This window comes from Lissotriton vulgaris, chromosome 1_1, assembly GCF_964263255.1.
Source record: "Lissotriton vulgaris chromosome 1_1, aLisVul1.2, whole genome shotgun sequence".
Taxonomy (NCBI): Eukaryota; Metazoa; Chordata; class Amphibia; order Caudata; family Salamandridae; genus Lissotriton; species Lissotriton vulgaris.
In genome coordinates, this window is record NC_141685.1 from 1,270,545,285 (window position 1) to 1,270,572,174 (window position 26,890).

Sequence of the window (26,890 nt, forward strand, 5' to 3'; positions counted from 1 at the left end):
CTAACCAATTTCAAAAATGGTTGGGTGAAGCTGCAACTCAGTTGGCACCCACCAAATCAATTTCTAAAAACAGAAATACGCCTAAAGCCCAGTGGTACACGAAAGAACTAAAAGACCAAAAACAACTCACCAGGAACAAGGAACGACAGTGGCGAAGAACCTATGACACTGAAAGCAAGGACAATTATAAGAAAGCCCTGGCTACCTATAAATCAATGATAATAACAGCAAAAAAGGATTATTACACCCGCCAAATAGAAGCTGCTAAAAATTCCAGTAAAAAGCTTTATGACGTCGCAAAAACCCTCGCGGGTAATGCCCCAGATCTTAACCCACCCCCATCACAATCATTATGTGATGCCTTGTCAGACTTCTTCTTTACTAAAGTCAACGACATTTATCAAGCATTCAATCTCGACCAGGTCCACAGTAGTGCTTCCACTCCTCTGACCACCTCTTTGACTAATCCAACTAGTACTACTATGACCTCCTTCAATGCCCTCACCACTGATCAAATTAAGTGCATTTTTAATACGATTAAAGCTGGATCAGCTTTGGATCCCTGCCCCACCTCTGTACTATGCAAAAACAACAGGTGATGGACCGAATGTGGATCAATGTCACACACTCACCCCAGTCCAAAGATCTGGGCCCAAATCCATCGTTTTTTTGCACTCCACACCACCCTGGGTTAGACAATGGCGATATGCAAATCAGCTCTGACCCTGTGCCCCATGGGAACAGTCCAGTCCGAACTACAAAAGCCATGTCCTTCCCAGAACGGAATCAAGCATCCGAGGACCGGACCGGTTTCGAGGTAACACCTCTCATCAGCCCGGCTAGCTTGACTCCAGTGGTGTGGAGTGCCTGGGACCCACGTCTGGGCATCCCCAGCGCACTTAGGGCGGAATATGCAAAAACAACAGGTGATGGACCGAATGTGGATCAATGTCACACACTCACCCCAGTCCAAAGATCTGGGCCCAAATCCATCGTTTTTTTGCACTCCACACCACCCTGGGTTAGACAATGGCGATATGCAAATCAGCTCTGACCCTGTGCCCCATGGGAACAGTCCAGTCCGAACTACAAAAGCCATGTCCTTCCCAGAACGGAATCAAGCATCCGAGGACCGGACCGGTTTCGAGGTAACACCTCTCATCAGCCCGGCTAGCTTGACTCCAGTGGTGTGGAGTGCCTGGGACCCACGTCTGGGCATCCCCAGCGCACTTAGGGCGGAATATGCAAAAACAACAGGTGATGGACCGAATGTGGATCAATGTCACACACTCACCCCAGTCCAAAGATCTGGGCCCAAATCCATCGTTTTTTTGCACTCCACACCACCCTGGGTTAGACAATGGCGATATGCAAATCAGCTCTGACCCTGTGCCCCATGGGAACAGTCCAGTCCGAACTACAAAAGCCATGTCCTTCCCAGAACGGAATCAAGCATCCGAGGACCGGACCGGTTTCGAGGTAACACCTCTCATCAGCCCGGCTAGCTTGACTCCAGTGGTGTGGAGTGCCTGGGACCCACGTCTGGGCATCCCCAGCGCACTTAGGGCGGAATATGCAAAAACAACAGGTGATGGACCGAATGTGGATCAATGTCACACACTCACCCCAGTCCAAAGATCTGGGCCCAAATCCATCGTTTTTTTGCACTCCACACCACCCTGGGTTAGACAATGGCGATATGCAAATCAGCTCTGACCCTGTGCCCCATGGGAACAGTCCAGTCCGAACTACAAAAGCCTCTGTACTAGCCACAGTACCAGACACAGTCATCCCCATCATAACCACCCTTTGTAATATTATTTTGGCATCCGGATCCTACCCTGACTCTCTGAAAAATACACTGATTAAACCTCTGCTTAAAAAACCTGGGCTAGATAAAAGCGAACTGAAGAACTACCGTCCCATTGCAAGTCTCCCTTTTTTAGCGAAGGTCATAGAAAAGGCTATGAACCAGCAGTTATCAGCCTACATAGAGAACAATCATTTGCTGGATGATACCCAGTTCGGCTTCCGCAAATACCATGGCACGGAAACCGCTCTCATCAAAGCAGCCGACGATATAAGAGTCATCCGTGACCAAGGAGGAACTGCTGTGTTAGTCCTCCTTGACTTGTCGGCTGCTTTCGACACGGTCGACCACAAGATCTTGGTCGACCGTGTCGAGAGGATGGGCATTCAGCTCACTGCTAGAGATCTTCTGGCCTCATTCCTGACCAACAGAACCCAGGCGGTTACACTGGGTTCCTTCCAGTCGGCCGACCTGTCGTTACCGTGTGGGGTCCCACAAGGCTCATCCCTGAGTCCGACACTATTTAATATATATGTGTCGGACCTCGCCAGTGTCATCAAAGCCTACGGGATGGGCCTGACCTCATACGCTGACGACACCCAGTTGGTTCTGGCCATAAAGGGCGATGGACAGAAGATGGCGGAGAGATTCCAAGATGGGATGACCGCTATTAGTGAGTGGATGGCAAGAAATTGCCTGAAACTTAACTCCGATAAAACGGAGGTGGTTATCTTCGGCAATCTCTCCCCAGCCTGGTCGGCAACTTGGTGGCCAGCGGCCATGGGCACTCCTCCCTGCCCCACGGCCAAAGTCAGAAACTTAGGTGTCACCTTTGACAACCAGCTCAACTTCATGGCCCATGCGAATAAGGTGGCTGCCAATGCGCATTTTAAGCTGCGAATGGTAAGGAAAATCACTCCTTACTTACCCGAATCAGCAGCAAAAACACTAGTTTCCTCACTAGTGTTGTCTTCATTAGACTACTGCAACGGTCTGTTGCTCAATACTCAGAACAGAGTCAATAAAAAATTACAGACCGTGCAGAATGCCGCCGCCCGAGTACTTTAAAAAAAAACGAGATTTGCACCCATTTCGGACACGCTTAAACAATATCATTGGCTGTCCATTCACAACAGGGTCAAATTCAAATCTCTGTGTACTGTCTTTAAATCACTTCAGGACCTAGGACCCCATTTCCTCAGACAGCAACTGATTCCTTACATCCCTCCGAGAATGCTCAGATCCACCTCTCTCAACCAACTAGTGGTTCAACGCAGTCGAACAGCCACCTGGGGCGATCGCCGCTTTCTAATTGCGGCCCCTAGACTCTGGAACACCCTACCCATTCATATAAGGACCAGTCCCAATCTTCTTCAGTTCAGAAAAAAACTGAAGACATGGCTCTTCAACCAGTAATTCTTATTTCGTATTTCCTGCCTAGGGTGAGACTTTAATGCAATTTCAGCGCCGAGACGGCTAAGGGTAATTGCACGCGCTCTATAAATGCCATTAAATAAATAAGAAAGCACAGTGTCGCAGTGACAAAGGGAGCGGGAAGGGGTGCTGAAATCGGCAGCAGAGGCCTAGCTGTTAATTGTGCAGTGGGTGCAGTGGCACAGAGACGTGGAAGGTTCCAAATATAGCTCCTTTTTCCTTGCTCACAGTAGGACCCTTGGCAACCTTGCTAAGGCACTAGTAGGCAGGAGGGTGTGTGTGTGTGTGGGGAGGTCTAAATGAGCAGACTAGGGCAGCAGCCAGTGGAGAAAGGTTTGCAGGTGCATGTGGGAGAGGCAGCGGGGCTCGAGGCAGTGGCAGACGAGAAAGGGGGTAAGAGAGCTGAGGAGGAAGTCGAGAAATCAGGAACTGCTAAATGGTTAATAGAAAAACATGGAGTGCTGGAGGGAGAGGGACAATTGAGAACTTCAGAGAAAGTAGGGGGGAGAGGCAGAGGATAAACGCGAGGGAACGAGTAACACTAGAACAATAGGTGATAGATTCAGGGAGAGTTAATGAACCAGTGGAGGGGTGAGCGGTGCAGAGTAGGGAGCTCGCAAGGGATGGCTCGACACACCAGAGAGGAGTCCATGAACTTCAGAAGAAAGAAAAGCGAAGTGATGGTCATGGGAGTAAAAGGAAGGGGGAAGCATTTTTTAATTCTCGCCTAGGGCAGCAAAACGCCTAGAAACGGCCCTGCACACATGACCAGGAAGAAGGGGGCTAATATGGACTTTATGACTAAAATCTCTGTACAAGAAATATGTCGGGCAGCCACATGAGCTTCGGAGCATAGTTTCAAAAAGCATTACTGCATTGCTTTACAATCGCGCAAGGAGATTGAAGTTGGACATGCTGTAGTTGGACATTTTTTTTCTTCTACTCCCTCATCTACCCATAGCCACAAGGCAGGTATCACTACATATTCTGTGCTAAGCATGTGAATCTAGAAGGGATATCATGCTGCAAAAGAAACCAGTTACCTGTAATTATGGTTTTACAGTTTGAAAGTCTTCTAGATTCACATAGGACACCCCCACCTTCCCACTGCAGGATGTTAGTGGAAGGTAAAATAAAAATCTAACATGTTGGGCACACACGGATTACGGTCAACACCATACGGAGCTCCTCGTAAATTGACTCCTACCCTCACGCTAACAAACATCTAAGGGAAACAGACACTTACTGACTCGACCACTAGATGGCCGAATTGTGCAAACCACGTAAATCTAGAAGAGTTTAAAGCTTCAAAAATATCAGTACAAGTAACAGTTTTTTCATACCTTCCCTCAGAATAGGGTACACAATGGCTAGAGCTATGTACATGGTCATAAGAACCACAAAGCACTGAGAGTAGAATTCACACATTCACGGTAGGCAAAATGAAAGAAATCCGCTTAATCCACCTCTAATTTCTTCTTATAACATTCTTTGAGACCCCACTGGGGCTGAGGTGACTGCTTAGGCTAAGCTAAAGTCAAGAGATCTGAAAGCGGTCTTACCAGACATTAGGACATGTGGAGCAACAGATGGGATGGAGTAGGGGGAGACAATAGAATCCAGGGCCAGCCTACCTTATCAATAGAAGTAAAAGTCTATAATCTTGCTGATCTTGAGTGCCTATGTAATATAGCTGATGTCAGAAAGATTGGCAGATGTATGTTACAATCTCCCAGAAATATCACCTTTGCATTGCAGAGGACTGCCACCCCTGTGTAATCTAATAGTTCAACCAGTCACAGCCGCTGTTTGTCAGGTGGAATTTCAGAATGAATGTTACACGCAGAAAAGTGTTTTTAAGACCAGAATTAAAAAATAAAAGCAACTCCTCTTCTTATTGCCTTCTCACTTTTTAGGTCTCAGCTACAGATCACCTTCGCAGTCTGTTGGCCATCCCTTTTGTCCAATATACATAAAGCTGGTCTTGCTCGTGATTGGATGGCTTTGTTATCCCTCATTTGTCTTCTCATGATTCAGTGGTTTTCCTCCCAATTCTTGGGTTTACCCCACCCAGGGGTGTTTCAGTCTGGGGTATGATTTCTATACTTATACTGCTGATGCGCTTGCATTCAGGTAACTAGTGTTTTTTTCCTTTAATCACTTCATGGGAAGGCACATGTTTTCTCAATCTTTCCTGTTTGCCCGGTACCCCTCACTCCCAATTCCTCCCAGCTTGTACATTACTTTCTCCGCCACTCTCATTTATATTTATTCCACAATCCACATTTCCCTATTGCTCACACACCCTTCCTCTTCCACACTTGTTGCCACTTCCCCTGCCGTACCCATCCTGACTTGTTTCCCCTTCTCCCCATATTGCCCCTTCCTCTCCCCTGTACCTCCCACTGGATGCCCCCTTACCCCTCCCCTGACCCTCCCCACTTGTTGCCCCTGTCCCTTGCATCTTGCCACTTGTTGCCCCCTTTCCAATCTTCTGCCACTACCCACTTGTTACCCATTCCTCTCTCCTACTTGTATTCATTTATTTATTTTAAAAACGTTCTATCGCTCTACTGGCTGGTGTCCATAAATGTTTTTTTTTTTAGAACTCACCTAGCCATGCAACGTTATGCGCTGCTCCCCTAGGCGAGATCTATTGTTGCCGACTTACTTAGCGATGCGGGACAGGACAGGTACACTCGTACAGCAAGTCGTGGACAGGAGATGTGCACGCGTATGGTGTGAGCAGGAGCTGTAATAATGCTGCAAGCCCTACGCGTGCACATCGACTGATTGTGCTGAAGCTTAACAGACCGGATATTGTGCACGCCTACGGCTCGCGTCTTTATCACAACTTCTGCTTTTACCATACATGTGCACATGTCCTGTCCTGTCCATGCGTAGCGTCCAGCATGCCTCCCGCTCAACCCCACTCATCAGGCTGGTCTCAATGGCAAGGGGAACTCGCCTCTTCACCCGGTAACTGGCGCAGCAACATGCGGGGCTCCGTTTTGCTCACAGGAGCCCGCCTGAAATCTTGCTCCGGCCGCACCATGCAGCATTCACGAAGGCGGGGTGGGCTCCCGCCGGACTTCCTCTGCAGGGTGGGCTCTCGCCTCGCTTCTCCAACACAAGGGGCTCCCTTAGCTAACGGAAGCCCCAGACACTTCCGGCTGCGTGCTCCATGCCCCGCCCATGCTCCACGCATCTGACGTCATCGCAAGCCTTAAGCAGTTTTGCTTTCTTAATGAGCACGCATGCTCGGGATGTCCCTTTGCGTATCTGAAAGGGGGAGCGCTGCTGGGTGGTTTGTCAGTCTCTGGTATTGATGGCCATGGCAGACGAGGGCAGATGGTGGGATAAGACAGGACAAGTGAACAATAAGATCTGGCACGTGGCCCTTTAAATTATAAGAAAAGAAAGAAGGAGTAGGTGTTATATTCTGTCATTGATGTCTTGCAAGCAGTTGGTGTTGCTATTGTTGTTTTGCGCTTGTATAGCGCTCAATCAGCCGTCAGTTTTTGATGACAAGTTTTGTGACTTGTTAACAACTTTCCTATGTCGGCCGGTTGTTAGACAGGTATCATCTAATATTTAGTCTGTTAGCACTATTTTCTTTAATCAGTTTCTCCTACTGCAGGCTCCACATGCTTTCCTGCAACATTCAGTGTGACATGCGCGCTTTCACTTTCCAATCAGCCCTGGACAATGTTGGCCGCTTCTTCGAAATGAAGTAGGTCTCGCATTTACAATAGTTTGAGCTATTAGCATTGTAAATGACAGTGCCTTTTATTTATGTTAATTATCAACACAGATAAATAGAAGGCATTGTCATTTACAATGCCACTAGCTTAAACTCTTGCAAATGCGAGACCTATTGCATTGCAAATGCTTGTTTTTTTACCCATTTAAGGGGGTCACCAACAGCCATAATTCAGGTCGATAGTTGCTGGTTGGTCTCACTGGCACTCATTTTTGGGGTTCAGACTTTGAATTAGGATAAAAAGAGAGAAAGGCATAAAAGGGAGAAAGGAGGAGTAAGATACTGTAAACAATGACTACGGGAGAAAGCAGGGATCATAAATAAACTGCAAGAGTAAGAGAAAGCGGCATGGAGCGTATGTTGGTGGAAGAAAGAGACATGAGGTGAAATCAGAATATTTCAGCCTTGGAATTCAGGACACTATACTATACAGGCACAAATAGTAGAAAACACATGCCAAGACTGAACAATTGCCTAGTGACGGCTGCTTCCGAACAGGGGTGGTGAGGCACACGAGCGTAATGGATTAAAAAAAAAAAAGTACCTTCTCTTCCTCGCGACCGCACGCCTCTCCTCTGCCCTCTTCAGATCCTCTGGAAGCACTGCAAGCACCCAGGTTTCCAAACTCTCCCAACTAATCACAGCGCCGCATGAACAGCATTGTGATTGGCCTGAGCAGCCTGTTTGGCTGCTTAGGCAGTGCCTGGGAGGCTGTGGCCAGCCAAGCCATCATGCACACTTAGAGAAGTGCAAACCACTCCTCACTCGCCTCTGGTGACACAGAGCCCAGCCCCGGCTAAAAAAAAAAAGACTGCAAAAAACACAGTTGAAGGACAGAATGCAGAACAATGTCTTACATTCACCCCAGTACAAGGATCTGGGCCTAAATCCATCGTTTTTTTGCTCTCCACACCACCCTAGGTCAGACAATGGCTATATGCAAATCAGCCTGGACCCTGTGCCTCATGGTAACAGTCCAGCCTGAACTACCAAGCCATGTCTTTCCTAGACCGGAATCAAGCATCCAAGGACCGGTTTCTGGCTATCAGCCTTCTTCAGCCTGGATAGCTTGACTCCAGTGATGTGGAGAGCCTGGGACTCACGTCTGAGCATACCCAGCCCACTCGGGGTGAAAATTGCGAAAAACGCAGTTGATGGACAGAATGCAGAACAATGTCTTACATTCACCAGTAAGGCAGCCACTCTTCTTCGTTATTCTCTGCCCTGAGTGACATGAACGACCGATAATTTTCCCCTGCTCTGCCAGCTATTATCTTCGCCTTGCCGGGCCTCACATCCCGTTTCGTAATCCTCTCTTCGTCAGCCTGGACTTCCCTGTACCTCCAAACCCTCCAACACTCCAACCCTTGCAATCCTTGCAACCTTGCTTTAGGATTACTCGCATATCAAAGCGCCGGAGAGCTTGGTATTTTTTTTTTATCTACATAACATTCTGTTTCTTTGTCTGAGGTAACTACAATTTTACGACTGCTCTCTCCTTCTGCCTCCCGTCCCCTTTAACTTTCAACCTCCCGACCTCCTCTTCTGCATTTAACATTTAAAAGCTCACCTTGTTTCCTCTGTCGCCTGCTGCTTTGTGTGTCGCTTGCTCCTGCACCTGGACGGCGACACCGACGCGCAGATCAGACCTGACATCTGTTCGCTCTGTCTCTCCTGCTCTCGGACGTCATCCGCGAACCCGAGGGGAGGGCTTAAAAACCTCACGCACGCTGCGTGTCCCACGTTTCTTGTTTCTTGTTGCCTGGGAGACAGGAATGCCTCGGATAGCCTCGGTTAGCTGGTAGCAGGAAGCTGAGGAGCAAGGAGAAGAGCGGGGGGAGAGAGGGTGGACCGGAAAGGACCAGCAAAGTGTATCAAAAGTGTACTATTACAAGCAGAACAAGCTGATCAAACCGAATGTTGTCAGGAGGCAGATCTAAATCACACAAATGGAGAAGCAATCTCAGCAAATTAAAAAAAGGAAATGACATTGGCACTTTGTCCACTTCTTCCTCTGCTCTGTTTAACTCTGTAATTAATATTACACTATTTACCTTGTGTGGTGAATTAGCAGTTAAAAATCAAATCCTCAAGCTCTCTCTCTGATCTCGCACATACTATCCTAGAAAGCTGTTTGAGGAAATCTGACGATAAAATTGGAGAAAAAGATGGTGAAAACGTACTGAGAAAACATAGTCTTTGTCTTAAGAGAGTCCTAGTAGGATATCACTGGAAGACATCTCCGACATCTTCAACAGCAGATATGGATAGAACCTCCGAAGCAGATAGAGCAGACTGAGTGGGAGAGCATCCCGTACAAAAAGAACAGAGGGATCAAAAAGAACAAAAAAATCAGAAACTACAAGTATCATCAATTCAATCCAACAATATGGCCCTCAATACGGGGAGACTCGATGGGGTTGAAGTTGGAGCTATCTCCTCACAAGAAGAGAGACCAAAATCTGTTGAATGAAGAGATCCAAGAGGTTGAGGTTGAGGAGCCATTAAATATGAGCGGAACTAACAGACATAAAGGCCCTGAAACAAGAGGAGCCAGAGCAAAGGAAAGAGATCCCACTAAGAATGAACTCCAAGAGAAAAAGAGAAAACAAAGACTAAAGACAAAAACTTGAGAAAAAAAACGGGAAAAGGAAAAAATAAGACGCAAGGAGAAGGAGAAAGAGAGAAAAAGAAAAAGAAAAGGAGCGGATGATAGGCGATAAGAGTGAGACAGGGGAAGAAAAAGAGGAGGACGAGGAGAGTGCAAAACTGGAGCTTCTGGCCAAAAAAGCATAAAGACTACAGACAATAAACTTAAAAGCTACAGCTAAGAATACCGGTCTTCCGGGGACATCCCACCCTCGAATATCAAATATTTTCAGCCCCCGACCTAAAGAGCTCTCAAGCAATGCATCAACAAATGAAAAATTTCTGGATCAACAACAGAGCCCACATCAAACAAAAGATTCTAAGAAGCCAGATGGTAGTTGCAACGATGCTCAAAACATACCTTCAAATGAAAATAGCTCCAGTATGAATCATACCCTTACTACAGGAGAAGGAAACACACGAAGATCCAAATACTGGGAGCGAAGAGACAAGGCTACCCATGGAAGCTGACACAAAGATAACCAATCAAGGAGATTTGCTTGATCAAAAGAAGACAAGTCAGAAAATAGAGTATCTACAACCAGCTAATCACATGCAATCCTCCTTAGTAGGGAAAGACTCGCACTTAGCGAATTTATCAATCTCCGACGAAGACTCGGAATCCGAAATATATGAAACAGGCATGTAAATTTCCAGTGACTCAAGCGAAATAAGCGACTCAAGTGAACTAAGTCCTGATGTGCAAAGAGGGTCTGCACCTCTAGAAATCACTGGCTCTAGTGACTCAAGACTACATACTGAAAAAAGCCTCAGGGGGAAAAAAAGGAGTGGGAGCGGAAAGAAACGGATAAAACATAAAAGGGGCGAAAAAAATCTGTTGAATGAAGAGACCACAGACCCTGGTAACAATACAGACTACGGCAAAACCAGATCCAATCCTACCCGAAAAAGCCCAATGAATAAATTATCAGGAGAAACCTCGAGTCAAAAAACAACTGAACCCTCATTGAGCGAGGTGCTTAATTCTATAAAGAATTTCCATGAGGATGTTAAAAAAGACAGCCTAAAAAACCGCTTGGCCATTGAAAAGCTACAAGGTGCTGTGAAAAAAGTTGCCAATATCTACTCTGAAATGTCGGAGAGAATGGTCATGGTTAAAACTCTCACTGAGAACCTTGAAACGGATGTTATGAAACTTCAAAAAAACGAAAAAGAGCAAGATGAAATCATAAAGGATCTAATGGCTAAAGTAGAAGATCATGAAAATAGATCCAGAAGGAACAATCTAAGGTTCCTTGGAATTCCAGAGAAATTTGAGGGAGATGATGCCAAAGGGGCAATGATTAACATTCTTAAAGAATCATTCCCAGAACTGGAAGCATGGGATATGGCAAGGGAGATACAACGGGCCCATCGCTTCTCCTTAACTCTCTCTAAACATTCCAACAAGCAAAATCAATATCCGAGAGCAATGTTTGTCTACTTTGGTAACTTTCTCCTCCGAGAAGCAATTTATGATCTTGCTAGACCAACCACACAAAGAGAACATAAGGGTTAAGTTATTCGCAAGACCGGATTTCGCCCACTCTACAGTGGAGCGTAGATGGAAAATGCGCAAACTATTCGATCCATTTGAAAAACTCGGAGCGAAAGTATTCTTGTAAAACCCTTCACCCCTGAAAATTATATAGAAGGGCTCAACAAGAAGCTTTAACAGTACAATACAAGCGGAGGATTAACTTCGAGAAATTAGAGACTAATCCACGAAACTCAGGGAAATAATATAAATCTTATATCAGGACATGTAAGAGGATTTGATAAATTGAATTATCTATCCCACCTCTTATTCATGTACAAAGCTCGAGGCATTACGAACAATTAGTTTATTGGCTGAACAGGCTGGAAAACAAGCCTACTTAACTGTTATAAATGAAATGCTATTAAATTTGCTAGACCCTTCGGAGGTGAGGGAGACACAATTGCGGGCACCCGACGAGGGAGGAGACAGGCGCACGGAGCCGACAACCGCCATCTTGGCCGGCGGCGGCCAGAGCGCTGGGGCAGTAGATCGGGAATCCACACCGGTCAGTGACTTCCCCCCCCCGCCGCCGAAAGCGCAGTGAGCGGCGAAGAGCCCGCGGGCAGGATTAACGTCGAGACACCCCCGCAGGGCTGGGGCCCTGACACCTGACGGACATCTACACGGGGCACTCACCCTTTACCCGGTGGGGCCCCCCACCTACATCAGAGGTCCCGAGCAGTGGGTCCGACGGCCACGAGCAGAAGGTGGCACACGTGGACATTACGGAGTGCAGGGACAGTTCCCTCAGGGCGACGCCGATTGTCTGCCTACCACGCAAATTAGCCCGGAACCTTACTGGCAGCCTCACACCACCGAACGTCTGAAACACTGACCAGCCTGGTACCCCTATGGGACGCAGCACCTAGCTTGGCCCTCAAAGCCCCGAGACAATCCGCGAATACCTGTCTGAGGAGGTCAGGAAGGCACGGCCCCCAGTGGAACTTGGGGCGAAGCGACCGCACGACATCAGACCGGCCCAAGGGACGCCGAAATGGCCGGCAAGGGGCCTAAAAACGGAGCGGCCCAATCACGCCTGGACCGGTTTGCGTATGAAAAGCCCGGCTCTCCCTCGCAAGAAGCTAAATCGCAATCAAGCAAGGCGGCCGACGTGCCCAGTGGCAAGAAGGCGACAATTGACGACGTCATGCGGGCCCTCACACAGGTGCAAGCCACGGTGGGGTCGATCTCAGCTGAGATTACACTTATAAGGGCGGACTTTCACAAAATGACGGAGAAGGTGAATAATATGGAGGTGGTGACCAAATCCTTGGTTGAAGACGTGTCGGAACTGCAAATCAGCATGGAGCGCATCTCAAAAGAAAATAAAGAACTTTGCGACAAGCTGGATGACCAGGAAGGGCGCTCGAGGCGGAACAACATCCGTATCATAGGTGTGCCAGAATCGGAGGACACGAGGGCGATGGATCTATACGTGGAAAACCTGATCAAAGAGACTCTGAAGCCCAAAGGACTCTCAGCCTTCTTCACAGTGGAAAGGGCGCACCGGGTACCGGGAGGACGCCATAAGACTGGCGCCAACCCCAGACCAATAATAGCCAGACTTTTCAATTTCAGGGATCGGGATGCCATCCTACAGGCGGCGAGGAACTCACCTCCCATTAAGATCCAAAACGCGACGCTGGCATTCTTTCCTGACTATACGGCCGAGGTTGCACGGAGGAGGAGAACCTTCTTTGAAGTAAAAAAAGAACTGAGGGCCAGGGAAATCCCGTACTCCATGCTCTTCCCGGCCAAGCTCCGGGTCGTGGCTGACAACAAGACCTGGTTTTTTGAGTCCCCGGAGGTGGCGCAAGATTGGTTGGAGGGATGGAGAACGACAGGCCTCCCCGTCGGTCCAACAGACAGAACAAGCACCGTACTGCTGGCTCTCGACAGGGCCCACAAGCCAACGACGAAGACGCAGAAATACACTCTCCTTTGACCGATCATCATGAGGACAGTGCTGACGGAGGGCTATGAACCGCGGCTGTTGAATGGAGGAATCGATGAATAACATAGACTGACAAGGCCGCTTTGGACACTGGGTGGAAGGGCCTCCGCAGCTGAGGAAGGGGGCCGCCGACCACGGAGACACCTTCACTCCAGCGAGCAAGTACTATGTTATGGGTTGGGATCAAGCACTCTGCTGAGTTGGGGGGGCGGGCAGTGTTGAGTCCGTCGAGCAGGGGGGCAGGGAGGGGGGGAGTTGGGGGTAGGATGGGGTTATGGTTCTTAGTTTTTACACGGGGTCAGGATTGCTACATAGGGGCACATGGACACAGAATGGTAATGTCACGATACTGCATGAGGAGTCAATACACAGACCTCCGGGTCCTCCACGAGCACGACTTCTTAGTCCGCATACCCGAACACGATGGGGGAGGGCACTGATGTAGGGCGGGCGTCCCCGTTGAGCCTTATGTCCTGGAATGTGAAGGGTCTGGGCGACAAAATTAAACGAGGGCTGGTCCTGCACAGTATAAAAAGACTGAATCCCGCCCTGGTCCTACTACAAGAAACACACCTCACAGGCACGGCCACAAAGGCCCTAGACAGGAAGGGCTATAGCATGGTGGCCCACTCTGAGTTCACAAGGGGATTCCGGGGCACCGGGATACTAATTCACCGCTCATCCAGGTTTATAGTCCAATCAGTAGCAGTGGACACACAGGGCCGCTTCGCAGCGGTGCATGGACAGTGGGAGGGACAACCACTTAACGTGGTATCAGTATACATCCCGCCGGCACTACACACCATAGCCTTCCCGGACCTAGGTAAATTCCTATTAGACCTTCCGGAGGGGGCGCTCGTAATGGGAGGGGATTTTAATGCAGTGGCTCAAGACTCCCTAGACCGATACCCAATGCGTACACAAACACCGACACACTCCAAATTGCAAAACTTCATGGAAGCGCAGGGCTTAGTGGACATATGGAGGCGGCTCCACCCAGTGGACCGGCAATACACATACTACTCAGCGGTCCACGACAGCATGTCGCGGATTGACTATTTCCTGACATTGGCAGGGGGTCTCCTCACTTACACTGACTCTCAGATTAGACCGCGAGGGGTCTCCGACCACTCCCCACTAACGCTGACTCTCTCCAGTCAGGAACGGACCCGTAGGCGACTCTTCCCTATCTACCCGGGCTACCTTAGGGAGCCTGCCATAGCCAAGGCCTTGAAAAGAACTACACGGTCCTACCTCACCGAAAATGAGGGCTCAGTAGCGTCGCCTACGATCCTGTGGGAGGCCTATAAAACGGTACTCCGCGGACAGGCGATTTCAGTGATCACACGACACAAACACACACGGCGTCAGGAACTGATAGATCTGGAGGGACAACTCGACAAGGCAACACAGGACCACGAAGGGAACCCAACCGGGGACACACAGCACGCGCTCCGAATGGCCCAGCAACGCCATACCGATTTTCTGCGCCGCCAAGTGAGGGAACACATGTCAGCAACCACGAGTAGAGTGTACGACATAGGCGACAAAGCAGGGAAGCTCCTGGCATGGCTGGAAAAAGCAAGGGGAGGCCAGAGGGCCATACTCCAGCTGAAAGACCCTATTGGCGAGATGCATACCAGTCCGGCAAGAATAGTGGAACTCCTGGCGGACCACTTCCACTCCGTGTACACCCCTGAGTATGAGGTCACACGGGAGATGGCAGAGAGCTCGCTCAATGGAGTGCCGACTCGCACTCTCGCCCCCGACTAGAGGGATGAGCTTGACTCCGACCTGACAGCGGAAGAAATACAGTTAGCCATAGCAGCACTTCACCCGGGGAAAGCACTGGGCCCCAATGGTGTGCCGATAGAGTGGTACAAGACTATGTCCGAAACACTATCCACGCCACTGCTCGATATGTTCCAGGAGTGTCGGGAACAGGGGCGCCTGCCTCCTGATCAACGTACGGCCACAATTGTCGCGATACCCAAGCCCGGCAAACCCCCTGAGGACTGCGGATCATACCGCCCGATCTCCCTCCTTAACGCCGAGAGCAAAATCCTGGCGAAACTGTTGGCCACCAGACTCCAGCCTCACCTGACGTACTTGATACACCCGGACCAGTCGGGCTTCATGCCGCACCGGAGTACGGCGCTGAACCTGAGACGGCTGAATGGAGTGCTGGCCCGAGCCCCGCGGTTGGAGGAACCAGCGGCGGTACTGTCACTAGATGCCAAAATGGCGTTTGACATGGTGGAGTGGCGCTATCTCTTTGCGGTCCTGGAACACATGGGTATGGGCCCGAAGTTTATTTCGTGGGTCAGATTACTGTATGTCGAACCCATGGCGCGGGTTACTGCAAATGGCCACATATCCAGGGAGTTCCCGCTGGCACGGGGCACGAGGCAAGGGTGCCCACTCTCGCCACTACTGTTCGCCCTGGTGCTGGAACCCCTAGCCACAATTATCAGAACCACCCAGCTGTTGAAAGGCATACAATGGGGAGGTGGCTGGGAAGATAGAGTATCCCTGTACGCCGACGACATGCTCGTCTACCTCATGGACCTCACGAACAGCATCCCGGTCCTACTGGCACTGTGCGAAACCCACGGTACAGCCTCGGGATACAAACTTAACTGGTCCAAGTCCATACTCTTCATGGTCCAGGGTGACCCCCCAGCATTGCCTGAGGATTGCCAATTACTCATAGAACACGTCTCCTTTAAGTACCTAGAGATACGGATCACGAGAGATCACTCGACCTTCCTTGACCTGAATCTTAAGCCCCAGCTAGACAGACTGAAGGCGGACGTGCGCCACTGGAAAAATCTCCCCTTAACTCTATTAGGAAGAGCAGCGCTCTTCAAGATGATGGCGCTGCCTCGCTTCCTCTATGTCTTGGAAAACACGCCGGCGATGGTCCCCGTATCATTCTTCCGCCACGTGTCGGCACAATTGTCCGGCCTTCTGTGGGGTGACAAACCGGCTAGGGTTGCCCAATCGAAGTTAACCAGAGACTGGTACAGTGGGGGGATAGCCCTCCCCAACCTCGAGCTGTATTACTGGGCCGCTCACCTCAAGGTGATCAACCAATGGGTCCACGCGGCACACGACGACCCGGCGTATGAGGCGGATAGGCACCAGCTGGGCACGTCCACCCTTCTGGCCCCGCTCTACAATAAAGGAATAGTGAGAAAGTTGGAGGGACCTACCAAACACACGGTAGCCATCTGGCACAAAGCGCAAAGGCGACTGGCCTGGGAGGGAGTGATCACCAAACTCACGCCACTATGGGACGCCAAAGCCCTCGGCAACCTGCGCAGCTCCAAGGGGTTTGATCAATGGGACACCATTGGGATCTCCTCGGTGGGCGACCTATGGACAGGAGAGGGTGTGCTCTCCTTTGCGACCCTGAGGGAGCAGTATAACATGGAGGTGACCGAAACGTACAGATACATTCAAATTAGGCACGCACTCTTGTCAGTGTTGGAACCAGGTGTGGCGCTTCCGGAATCGGCCCCGTTAGAGGACCGTTTGCTTACGGACTACATGGAGTCCAGTGCAACCTCCCTCACTTACCGCAAGCTGATGAACAACCTGCCGGATCCCCTTGGACAGCTGAAGGGCTACTGGGAGGACGAGATAGGAGACCTAGATGAGGCGGACTGGAACGCAGCCCTGGCATCGCCCAGGGAGGCAGGTATTTCCACCCGATTTAGGCTGATCCAACTCAAAGTACTTCATAGGGTCTACTACACCCGCACCACACTATACAAAATACACAGAGCAGAACACCCGTATTGCCTGAGAAACTGCGGGGAGGAGGGTACACTGTTCCACACTATTTGGACCTGCCCAATCATACAGGACTACTGGAGGCGTGTCACACGCACGATCAGTCAGGCCCTCCAGAACCCGTTCACGCCGGACCCCAGAACATGTCTACTAAATATATGGGGCCCAACAGATTTGTCATTGCATGCAAAGGGCTGGGTGACCATTGGCGTAATGATGGCAAAACGTGATATCGCAAAAAACTGGGGGGCACTAGAGGCACCGACGCTAGCGCAGTGGTGCAGGAATATGGATGTGCTCATGGTGACAGAAAGGGGAGTGTATCAACAGAGACATAATCCACGTAAATGGAACAGAATTTGGACTCCATGGAACACATACAGAGGGGACATTTGTGAGCCTTTGCCCGAAGAGGAGGATGGGGACAGCTCAGGGGACGACGAGGACCTGGAGTAATGAGAGGAGGGCGGGGGGAGGCCCAGGTGCGCAGTTTGACCCGGGACCTGGGGAACATAAACGATGGGGAGATTGTAATCACCAGAGACTGTCTTTAGGGCCGCTGAACGCCTAGATACACATCGATGTTGCATTAGAATACTACTCATGAACATGCATTGCAACCCTTGAAGTAGCAAGTTTTATGTTGGGGGGGGGGGGGAAATATAAAAAGTTGCTCTATTGATTGTAGACAGCTGAATGTTGACGCTGCTCTACAGAACGATTACTTGCCATTGTATACCATGTGATAGCAACAACAAAAATAAAAGTAAAAAAAAATAAAAAAAATTGCTAGACCCTAGTTTATTTGAGATATGATAAATATGTAATATACATCAACAAACCAGCCCAGCCCAGCCCGCTGGGCTTGCTTACACTGATGTCGCACCCCTGGTCGCTACGAAACCAGGTAACCTTCAAAGGTGGTGGTGGGTGGGGGGTGGGCAAGAGGGGGGTGGTCGGGCATATCGGGCAGTTATCGGACAAATTCATCATCGAATTGAAAGAAAAGCATCACTATATCGACACAAAAAAAATGGATTAATAGATGGGTCCACTAAAAATATTATCCTGAAATATCTGTGGTCTAAATGACATCAAGAAGAGACAAATGGTGGCAGTAGGCCTACAGTCTATTGGTGCTAATATCATATGTTTGCAGGAAACCCATATTGAAGGGTCACAATCACAAATGCTGAATTCACTAGGATATAATCTTATCGGTGCAACTACACAGGGTATGTGGGCAAGAGGGGTAGCACTTTTAGCCAGAGGAAGAGGGTTTAATTGTAATAGAACTAAATCCGATAAATTGGGAAGATGGGTGATCACAGAAGTTCATTTAGGTCAATCTTCATCAATGACCATCTGCACAATTTATGGGAGCAATAACGATGACCCCTTGGTAATTGATAATGTCTCCAACGAACTTACTAATTGGCCGCTACCTCTTATAATCTGTGGTGATCTCAATATAAATCTTCCTTATGACTGGTCAATAAATGATGACTGGAATTACCATGTACGGAAGTCAAAAGTCTTTAAAGCAATCAAGGAACTATGTAATGTATTAACAGGTTAATTGATGCGTGGCAGATTTCAAACAGCAATTCTGATGATCCCGGGCATACATATTATTCAAATCCACATCATACACACGCAAGACTTGATTACTTCTTGATTTCTAGCTCAATTAAAACTTCGTCCAAAGTAGAAAAACTACCCCGTATTATGTCGGATCATCATCCTCTGATACTTACAGTGGAGACAACATTTTTAACACAGACATCACAAGCCTGGACATTTGAGAGGTCTTTGCTCCTCGAGAGTGAATATTGTAAACACATGAGAAGCTGGATTTCAAACTTTTTTAGTGGTCAATATCGGCAGCACAACGATAGATTTTGTCTGGGACGCCCTAAAAGCAGGCATTAGGGGTGAAACTATACAATACTCAATCAGGAAGAATAAATCTGCAAGAGAAACATTAAGACTCTTACAAAAAAACTTAGAGGGTGGAGGAAAATCTTAGAAGGGTAACAAGAAGCTTTTACCACAGAAGAGATAACTAATGCACAAACTCAGGTTGCAATAGCTAAGGCCGCAATTACCAATATATATATATATATATCAATAAAGCAGTTAAAGCTACTGTTCACCGGGAAAAAATATACGAGGTTAGTGAGTCAGTTGGTCAGCAATTAGCAATCCGGATGAGACCGCAGACTACACAAAATGTAATACAGGAAATCCAAGACCCTATAATTGGCAGAGTATCTGACTCAGAGAAGATCAGAGAAGCATTCTGGCATTTTTACAGTGCTCTCTATACAGAAGAGGGAGAAATAGACCAAGAGAAAATTACTGAATATTTAGATATAGATACCTGTGACAAACTCAATACTGAAGACCAGTTAATTTTGGAAAAGGCCCCCGACATTGAGGAATTAAGAAAAACGGTAAAAGATCTCTCCTGCGGGAAGGCAACTGGAGTAGATGCTATCCCCCTTGAATTTTACATAGCATTTCAGGATCAATTTCAAGAAATTTTGTTGAACCTATGCTTACATTTATTTAGAGGAGGTCAACCCCCTAACTCATGGTCTACGGCAAAAATCGTGATATTCCCTAAGAAAAATAAACCCCCTGATCAGATGGGCTCTTATCGACCCATCACATTTATAAATGCAGATTCTAAAATTTACTCCAAACTACTTGCCAACCGTATCATCAATAATCCATAAAGTTACATCCAAATTCCAGCATGGCTTTATCCCCGGGAGAGACACTACCAATCACACACGGAGGGTAATCAGCTTATTTGACCATACCCAGGCGGCAGGAGACCCGATGGCATTAATACTACTCTATGCCGAGAAAGCTTTTGATCGGGTCTCCTGGTCATTCTTGTGGCAGGCAATGTCCAGGGTCGGTTTCAACCAGGCTTTCATACAGGCAATACAAAAACTCTACATCAATCCTCAGTCTATGGTGATGGTTAACGGAGGTAATTCAAAGGAACTAAAAATCTCTGGAGGAACTAGGCAGGGATGCCCCTGCTCCCCGCTGTTGTTCGCTCTTTATATTGATCCATTTATCAGGAGACTGCAAAATAATAGGAATATAACTGCCATTTTGACAAATAAACACTCAACAAAAATTCTCGCTTATGCAGATGATATAGCCATTGTCACCGCTAATCCAAACCTAGCTATGCCAATTATTGAGCAGAAGGCCTCAAGATTTGGCAAAATTTCAGGATATGCTCTGAATCGAGGGAAAACACAAATAATCATCAACAACCATTGTGTTATGACAGATCCCCGCATAACAAGTTCAGCCACTTATCTAGGGGTTACAATAACACCTGAACTAGAGAATTTAGTTGACCTGAACCTAAAACCTATATTAAATAAAATGCAAAAAGATCTCCGCCGTATCAATTATCTACATCTCACTTTGATCAGACGGGTCAATGCTTTAAAAATGGTCTACTTTCCAAAACTCTTGTATATATTTAGAGCCATTAATCTAGAAATCTCAGACCAGTGGTTTAAAAGAATGAACATATCTTCACGGACTTTATCTGGTCATAAACACAGCCCCGTCGCGCCTATAAACTACTGACACTTCCGAAAGAAAGAGGAGGATTATGCCTTCCAAACGGATGTATGACGTTACAACGCATACTTTTACCACGCATACCATTACAACGCGGTATTTACAACGCATACCGTTACAACGCATAGCGCTTAGAGGTGCTGGATAGTGGTAAGTATAATTTTATATTCCAACTCCAGTCCCCGTGGACACTAGGGAAGGTGTTGGATATAAAATTATACTTTTTCCCTATCCTAGAGCGCCCCCCAGCGCAATGCGTTGTAATGGTATGCGTGGTAATGCCTGCGTTGTAGTGGTACTGCGTGGTAAAAACTTCGTTGTAAACGTTGTATACCCTTCCAAACCTTAGGCTATATTATTGGGCAACGGTCTTGTTGAAGCTGTTTCTTCTCGACGGAACAGGGACAACTGGGGATAAAGACGCTCCTACAATTCATCAAATAATATTAGGTGACAGAAGTACCGGTTATCTTTGGAGATATCTCTTCGATAGTTACCATAAAAAAGTAAGATTAAAAACACTCATCACAGCGTTTAAAGTTTGGAAATCCGTAAGGAAAATGATTGGTCTGGGACTATTATCTTTCTATACACCCATACAAAATAATCCTCTCTTACCAGACATATTTAAAGATTCCTATATCGATAGATGGATCATAGTCGGAATTACTCATATAGGGTGTTTTTTCTCCTCAGAAGGGCTATACTCTTTTGAATTTTTGAAAGAAAAGTATAATTTGGAATGGAGAGATTTCTTTAAATATCTCCAAATAAGAGACTATCTATCACGACGTGTGAGAGGAGAGGACACTATGATTAAAAGTACTTTAGCTGAAATCCTTAGCCACTATCAGGAAAAAATACGGATCAGGGGGTTATACCAGTTATTACTGATACATTTATCGAATGATAGGCAGAAGATTATTCAGAAATGGCAAAAGAAGTTTATAATCTCTACAGAAGAATTTGAGTATGTGTATGGGCTATCACTAACTACACTTATGTCAACCAAACTGCAAACACAATTTTATAAAATATGCTCTTTTATGTACTATACTCCAGATAGAATCGCTAAATGGGGTAGTGGGAGAGGAACATGCTGCTTTCGATGCAACTTAAAAGATGCGGACTGTATATACATTTTTTCATCTTGTCCATCTTTAATCTTTCTCAAATCAAAAATCGAACATTTCCTCTCATCCATTCTCAAAACCGCTGTTACTCTATCTGATCAAACAGTTGTCCTGGGCCTAACAAATTGTACTAATCCGAATATTGGTCATGAATTGATTTTTATTTCGATGGCCGTATTAAGAATTTGTATAGCATCAGCTTGGTTCGATCCTATTGCCCCCTCATACCAACAGTGGTTTTCAAGACTGTTAGCAATTTTTAATCTAGAAATGGCAATATATAAAACTAAAGGTAGGACACGTAGAATAAAAGGCTTAAAAATGTTGTCACCCTTAATAGAATGGTCTGAATCCTAGTGACTCTATAATAATAACCTGGCTACAATTGTCTAGTTTCAATGTGTACCTATCTAATCCAATGTTTATTTGTCCTTGAATAATAATGTGCTAATTCATATACTTACTTTTTTCTTTCATGATATGTATATGCTTTTGAAATTCTTTTTGTTTCATATTTAATCTGCCTGATCGGGGGGGGGGATGTTGTCTTATGTGTTGTATTGTCTTTTTTCTGTAAAATATTCAATATATTTTTTTTTTTAAAGAAAATTCCTACATCTCTTTAAAACAGTCTGAAACACTGTCCCCTAAATAAATATTCTCTCGTGAATACAACCATTTTGCAGTCCTATTTGAACAGCTAGGACTGCAAAACCTCAAAAAGTGATTCTTACATATTCTTCCAGCAAAGCTTAATTGTTATAATTTAATAAAGAAATTAATTGGCTAGCCTAACAATATGGTTGTAAGTAAGCAATTTGCCACAGCATTTTTGATGGTTTGTGTATTCATTCTTGAAAGGAAGCCTGTTTTTTATATCTGCTTTTAGATTATTTATTATCCTCCTCCTCTTTCCTTTCCTAGAGTTACACCAAGAGGACAGACTTCAAATGCAATGTCCGGAAGCAGTTCTTTTGCTTGGGGACCTAAACCTAACACCTGGAAAACTGGTAAGTTAGCGGGTAGGTGATGCATAAAGGAGATGTTTCTTATTAAATAAACTAGCCCAGTTCCGGTTTCCTTGATCAAATTGTGCACAAAACTCCCACAATAATTGTAGTGGTAGAACTTCACTTTGAACTGCACTTGGCATTCTTTTTTAATGCCTCAGTTGTCCACATCAGAGGTGTGTATGTACATATCTGATTAAGTAAATAGATTTAATACTTACACACATGAAGTAAAACATATGAAAGGAGAAGCACTCTATGTTGGAAAGTGACCCTTTTCACATAGTAACCCAGACGGTTTGCCTGGTAAATTATGTGATTATGACTGAAAGTGCACTGGGTTCCTGCTAACCAGGTCCCCAGTGCCTGAGCTAGTTTCCAAAACTCTACAATTGTTCCCCCAGTTGGCAAAACCTTTAGCACCCACTGCTAGTGAATGGTACCCTGGTACATAGGGCCTGAGGTACTAAAGAGGTCCTCAGCATGAATTGTGCCACTCTAAGGGACCCCTCAACAAGCAGTCTGCAAATTTGGTATAAAGATGAGACCGAAACTTCCAGACAGTGTTTCAAGATTTCTCCCAACAGATTCCAGGGTTGCCAGTGGCAGGAAAACATTTTTGGTGCTTCAGAGTGGAGTTATAAACCTCCAATTCACCTTGACAGGTTTCATACCGGAAACCTGAGGTCTTTGTTTTGACGGCCAGGAAAGGCTGCCTTGACACTTCGAGGAAGTGCTGACCCACTGCTTTGCAAGGACATTGAAGGTGTCCTTGGATGAGGCTGCACTGAAGAAATGAGGTTGTGTAGGAGCCAAGGCGAAGATGAGCTGAAAGATGTCTGCTGTGCATGGGGAGAATCTGCACTGGTGTGTTATAGTGAGGTGCACATGCCCCAAGGTGCTGCCAGAACATTACCAGACCATGTCCCTGTATGAAACTGGGTGTTTAGTGCATGTGTGGGTGTATATTCACATGCTCTTCTTACTTCCATCTAGTGTTGGATCTGAATGTGTGCAAGTTGTTTTTCTACATAAGTCTTTCGAGTCAAGAGACAAAGTGAATCCTCCTTTTGATGAGAATTCCCAAGGACATCAACTGCTTTGTTAATTGTTTTTATCTGCAGACTGATGAGAATGGAATGAGAGTAAGTATCAATAAAGAGATGTCCAGGTAAATAAAATAGTGTAAAAAAAACTGCAGCGGCCACCTGTGTCCAGGAAGGAGGGTGGGTGCATGTGAATTTACAGCACTACATGCCACGACTAGATGCCTACTAGGGTACGTAACATTCCGTTTGAGGTATGTGCGGCTGTAGATAAACATGCTCTGCTTAGACTGTAAAGCAGTACCTCTCCAAAAGTGGTGGCTAACCTGTGGACATTGCAGTTTTCTGAAAGAGAGTACTTACCACTACCTAACCTACGTTGGCTTGTTGACGTGCTAAGACATCCACACAATAATGTTTGGCGAAAGTTTGTGCTGTAGATCATGAAGATGCTTTACAAACGTTAGCTATTGGGATATTGTCCAGGAAAGCCATAGAAACCATATCTTTCGAGTAGAGTTTGCCCTAGGCAGTGTAGGCAAAGTCCTTTTAGCTTTGATATATCATGTCTGAATCTATTTAATTATCCATCTAGAAATGCCTGATTTAGATATGGGCTTTCCTTTGTGAAGGGGCGTAAAACCAACAGAGATTTGTTTAGTCTTACGGGACGCACACACAAATTCCACACAGATTGCCATTGCAGGTTGCGTAACATGGTGCAAACCATGAGTGAAAACATAACCTGGCACACTCCTGTGCCAAGCCAGAGTCACTGCATTTAATATGTCACCTCTACAGCAGACCTGTTAGTCCTAAGGCAGGGTGCAATATATTTTATTTGTGGACATGTCTGCATAAGCAGATATACCCCTATGACGTCTAGTTGTATTACTAAATATTGCAAGTGAACTGGGAAGCCATCTTAAAGTATGTAGTGTGCACTAGTTAAATCAAGTTACCCAGCTACATTATTACTTCACTAAAATACATAGTGTTTGGTATCAAACGCCTCGTATTAATAAGCCCACACTGATTCCAATGATGGATTTTTTAATACCTGCACCCAGAAGGTATCTTAGAGGTATCCCCCTGAACCCTATCAGACATCTAGTGTGCTGGTTAGCCAACTGTTCTTGTCCAGCCTGCAGCCAAAGAGGAGTTTCTGACCCCATAGATGAGACCCCTGCTCTCAGAGGTCAGAAACCGTGCCTGCTCTGGCAGGAGGTGTTTACACCAACTTAAGCAGGTTGACTAGTAAATTAGCATTTCAAGGCAGGGAGCCAAAGAAAGCACACTTGCCATGTGTGGAGAAACCAGGACCCCCTAGGAGCCACCCATCACCAATACCCTGGGTTCTGGATCAGTTGCAGCAACCAAGGCTTGTTGGTGGTCCAGTCCGGACTCCCAACAGCACAACACCGACCACTGAGGGACATCGGGATCCACCAGGCCTGCACTGACAGTGGCCCTGCTGCCCTGTTTCCCTCTCATCAGAAGGTCACTAAGACCGAGTGAGTGAGCCTCTGACCATCCTCGACCCCGATGCCTCAAAGCACCCCTGCACCCGTCGACCGATGCCGAATCCGGGGCCGATGGGTACTTTTGTGCCTGTGTTCCACCCTGGCCCTTTTAAGCCAGATTGGCAGCCAAAGGAGGGAGAGGAAGACTGGGAGGGGCCTGGAGACCCTTTGACCGACCAGTTGGATTATGATGTGGACTGGAGAGGAAATGGGGGATGCCTGTGGTCTGGATACCTCCCCAGACCTTGGCATATTGTCTCCTCCTACCGTGGCTACGGAGGAGGGAGTGTCACACGAAGTGGTGTTGCATATGGTGGCCAAGGCTCTCCACCTCAAGCTTCCTACGGTGGCAGTCTGGACTAACCTCCTGACCGAGGTGCTTCAGCCTGCAGCAAGCTCTTCGGAGCCCCTGCTGCCATTCAGTGAATCCCTAATCAACATCCTTTTGGGCACCTCGTCCAGGCCAAACACAGGGGCTCCTGTGGATAGGATGATTGCCCGTCGACTTCGCCCAGCCCCGGGTGACCCCCCTTTTCTCTCCCAACACCACACCCATGAGAGTTTGGTGGTCCAAGGCTTGACATCCGAAGCCGCATTCCCTAACGCTCCACCTGATAGGGAATCCAAAAAGCTGGACCAACTTGGCATGACGTTTTCTTCCTTCAGGTTGGGACTGTGATCATGTCTGTTGGGCCGTTATTCCCACTCTATGTGGGATATGGTGGCGCAAGTGCTGCCCCAGTGCCCGGAGGAGGCCCAGGCTGTGCTTTCCTGTGCAGTTGCCAAGGGGAGAGACGCAGAAAAGTTTACCATCGCTGGGTAGGATGATTTCAACGTTGGTAGCCCTTCGACAAGACGCCTGGCTGACGTCGACTGGATTTTCTTGGGATTTCCATAACACCTGATGGACATGCCCTTTGATGGCCGTCGCCTGTTCGACGACAAAGCAGACAATGCGCTAGAGCGCTTCAAGGACTCACGGGCTATGGCCAAGTCCTTGGGCCTCTCCACCACATGCCAGGCAAGGTCTGCTTTTTGCCCCTTTCGCGGCTACAAAGGGGGTGCCCCACCATGTTTCTTCCAGGGCCACAGGCCAGCGCAAGTTGCTAAGCCCCAGTGCGGCCGGGGACGGGTGAACCACTGCCGTGGTTCTGGGGGCCAACTGGCAGGCCAGTCTACCACTGCCCCCTCTGCAGCAGCCTCCAAACCCTCCTAGTCTCACCTTTAGGGCCCATCACACACCAGTGGGTGGCAGGATTGGCCATCATCTCCCCCACTGGAGCACCACCACGTCGGACAGGTGGGGTTTGCAGATAGTCCGAAGGGGCTACTCCCTCCCCTTTGAGACTACCCCCCCAGCCATGCCACCTCAGTATCATCGAATGTCTGGGGATCCTCTGGCCCTTCTCTTACAGGAAGTTACAGCTCTCTTGGCCATGGGAGCCATCAAATGAGTTCCTGCCCCAGAAGTAGGTTGTGATTGCTATTCCCACTACTTTCTGGTGCCTAAGAAGGACAAGGGCCTGTGTCCTATCTTGAATCTCATAAATCTCAACCGTTCCCTCCGGAAGAAGAAGTTCAAAATGTTGACCCTGGCTCAGATTCTGCCTGC

The 26,890-nt window shown here is 47.4% G+C and overlaps 1 protein-coding gene across 2 annotated transcripts in view; it reads left to right on the forward strand.

The window, feature by feature from the left end:
- The window catches only part of LOC147748974 (uncharacterized), a 737,146-nt gene that overhangs the window by 652,049 nt on the left and 58,207 nt on the right, over positions 1-26,890 (forward strand). For both annotated transcript variants that reach the window (XM_086964737.1, XM_086964747.1), the window contains one exon: positions 22,624-22,709. In XM_086964737.1, coding sequence (XP_086820863.1) covers positions 22,624-22,709 — 86 coding nt within the window. The remainder of the gene's footprint in view (positions 1-22,623; positions 22,710-26,890) is intronic.